Below are 2,500 nucleotides of genomic sequence, written 5' to 3'. Positions count from 1 at the left end.
GCGAACCGATATCCTTCGACTCTGGACTACCTTTTGCTCGCTCTTACCTCTGAAGATGACACCGGCCTGGGGGTTCGAGTGGCTGAGGTTGTTGGCTCGCTGGAGAACACAGCGCAGCATGGTTGCTACCTGCCTGGGACCTGGTACTGGTGGCACTACGACTAAAAGATCTCCCTCAAGTCTCCCACCTTTCACCTGATGGTGGGAGGATGGCTTTAGGGTGTAGGATGTCTCAGTCAACTTTGTGGGTTCAAAGAAGGCAGGTCGTCAAATCAACCTCGTTCGGCTCTGACCACCACTGTAGACGGTTGTCAAGCGGTTAGATGGCCAAGTGTTTGTGTGTGTGTGGGGTGACTAACTCTTCTCTTGAATGGGAAGAGATGTGTTCCACAAATTAGATATCCACCAAGGAAACAAATTAAACAAGTGACACTTATACTTCCCGTCTGTCTGTTAAGTCTGTGAAATTAAACCAAACAATGGATCTTTTTTTAAAAGACAGCAGTCCTTGGTTGACAAACACTTTTACAGAGTGGTCACTCTGCATCTTAGACGTCCCGAGTCATGATTTCAGGTCCAGAAATTAGGATATAACAATCTGAATAATAGCGTCTTCCAATCCAAACGTTAAAATCTCGGCTTTTACGCGACTGTCTCATTCTCTGTCCCCGAATTTAAAGTCCTCGAAAGCACCAAATAAAAGCTCTGTCCCCAGACAGTGTCTTTACTGACCGGCTGCCTTCCCACTCTGGCAGTCAGCACACACTCAACAGGGTCGGGGGAGTGGGACAAGGGAGCATGCCAGGAACACACACGCACATGCGCACGCACGCACGCACGCACGCACGCACGCACGCACGCACGCACGCACGCACGCACGCACGCACGCACGCACGCACGCACGCACGCACGCACGCACGCACGCGCCGCACACACACACACACACACACACACACACACACACACACACACACACAGTCCATTGTCACACCCCTCACATCCAGAGGAAATTTCAACATTTCCTGGTCTTCTTTCCTCCCCCCCTCCCCTCTCTCTCTCTCGCTCTCTCTCTCTCTCTCTCTCTCTCTCTCTCTCTCTCTCTCTCTCTCTCTGGTCTCCTATCTGTTTCTCCATCTACCCTCCTCCCTGTCTTTGCATCTCTGTTCTCTCTGCTATCATTTATAACCTCCAGACAAAAATATCTCCATGCGTTTCCTTGCATCTTCAACAACTCTGATCTCAACTCAACTAAACTGTATTGTCTCATCACAGGTTTACACGTGCAAGAAACGTGTGTGAAAGTATTTGTCGTATAAGCTCCATCGTTCAAGTTCCGAGAAAGGTGGAAAGAGAGAGAGAGAGAGAGAAAGAAAGAAAGAAAGAAAGAAAGAAAGAAAGAAAGAAAGAAAGCAATCAATCAATCAATCAATCAATCAATCTCAATATGGGCGGTGTGGAATATATACAGCACATATTGTTGCTGTCAGGTATAAACCGCCAAAACGGTATACTTTTCAGGAATCAAATTCAAAAATAGCAAAAGTAGCAGATCTACAAGCTCAAAAGATATGCTTCTTTTGATGTGTTTGTGTGACGCTGTAGTATGATCAATTAATTCATTAATTAAAAAGAATGAATGAATTTACAAAAAAACTAGAAAAAGTGCTCCTCGGAGCACAGGTCTCCGCCAGGTCAGGTACGTTATTGTGGCCTCCTGGTGGCGCTATAATAGGCCAATGTGAAAGGGGTGTCATTTCCTCTTAGGCTTTTCACGGCAATCAGACACTGCATTCATGATTTGAGGCTTTTGTTCCAAAAATGTGTTTTGCTAAGATTAGACCTGCTGGTGGCGCTATAACAGACCAATGTGAAAAGGGTGCCATTTCTTCCTCGGCCTAGTGGGAATGTGCGTGTGAAATTTCACGGAAATCGCAAGCTGCGTTCATGATTTGAGGCATTTTGTTCAAAACGGACCAATCCTGCAAACTTTGGAAGCCAACCTTAGCCAATGAGGATGGAATATGGAAAATCGGACAGATCCGTGTTGATCACATGACTATAGAGATGATGTGTACCGATTTGCATGACGTTTGGATAAAATCTGTAGGAGTAAATGGGTTTTGCACAAATCGGCCTCCTGGTGGCGCTATAACAGGGCTATGTGAAAAATGGGGCAGAGGTTCTGAATTGGCATCCAGGGAGTGTGTGTGCACAGTTTCGGAGCGAGCGGGCCAACGGTGTCGGAGATTAGCTGTTCACAGACGGACACACGGACGGACGGACGGACACACACACACGGACGGACGGACGGGGGGGAAAACATACTCTCTCGCCATGCCTTCGGCCTGGCCGAGACAAAAACACAAAAAGTTAGAATATGGAGATAAGAGATTTCTGCCCAACAGCAACGATATGGTGCATGCTAATAAGGTGCATGACATAAGGACAGTGTGTGGTTAAAGGGGATGTAGGTGACGTGTTTTGGTTAAGACAAGTGTCA

The 2,500-nt window shown here is 47.0% G+C and overlaps 1 protein-coding gene across 1 annotated transcript in view; it reads right to left on the bottom strand.

Annotated features, from left to right (window-relative positions):
- Window positions 1–734, bottom strand: part of dysf (dysferlin, limb girdle muscular dystrophy 2B (autosomal recessive)) — a 145,371-nt gene extending 144,637 nt beyond the window's left edge. The window contains 1 exon segment of the mRNA XM_080450776.1: window positions 48–734. Within this exon segment, the coding sequence (XP_080306902.1) occupies window positions 48–120 (73 nt within the window). The 5' untranslated portion in view covers window positions 121–734.
- Window positions 735–2,500: the final 1,766 nt, after the last annotated feature.

Source organism: Gymnoscopelus braueri, assembly GCF_963280865.1.
Source record: "Gymnoscopelus braueri genome assembly, chromosome: 15".
NCBI classification, from domain to species: Eukaryota; Metazoa; Chordata; class Actinopteri; order Myctophiformes; family Myctophidae; genus Gymnoscopelus; species Gymnoscopelus braueri.
This window is presented reverse-complemented; position numbering and strand designations above follow the sequence as displayed.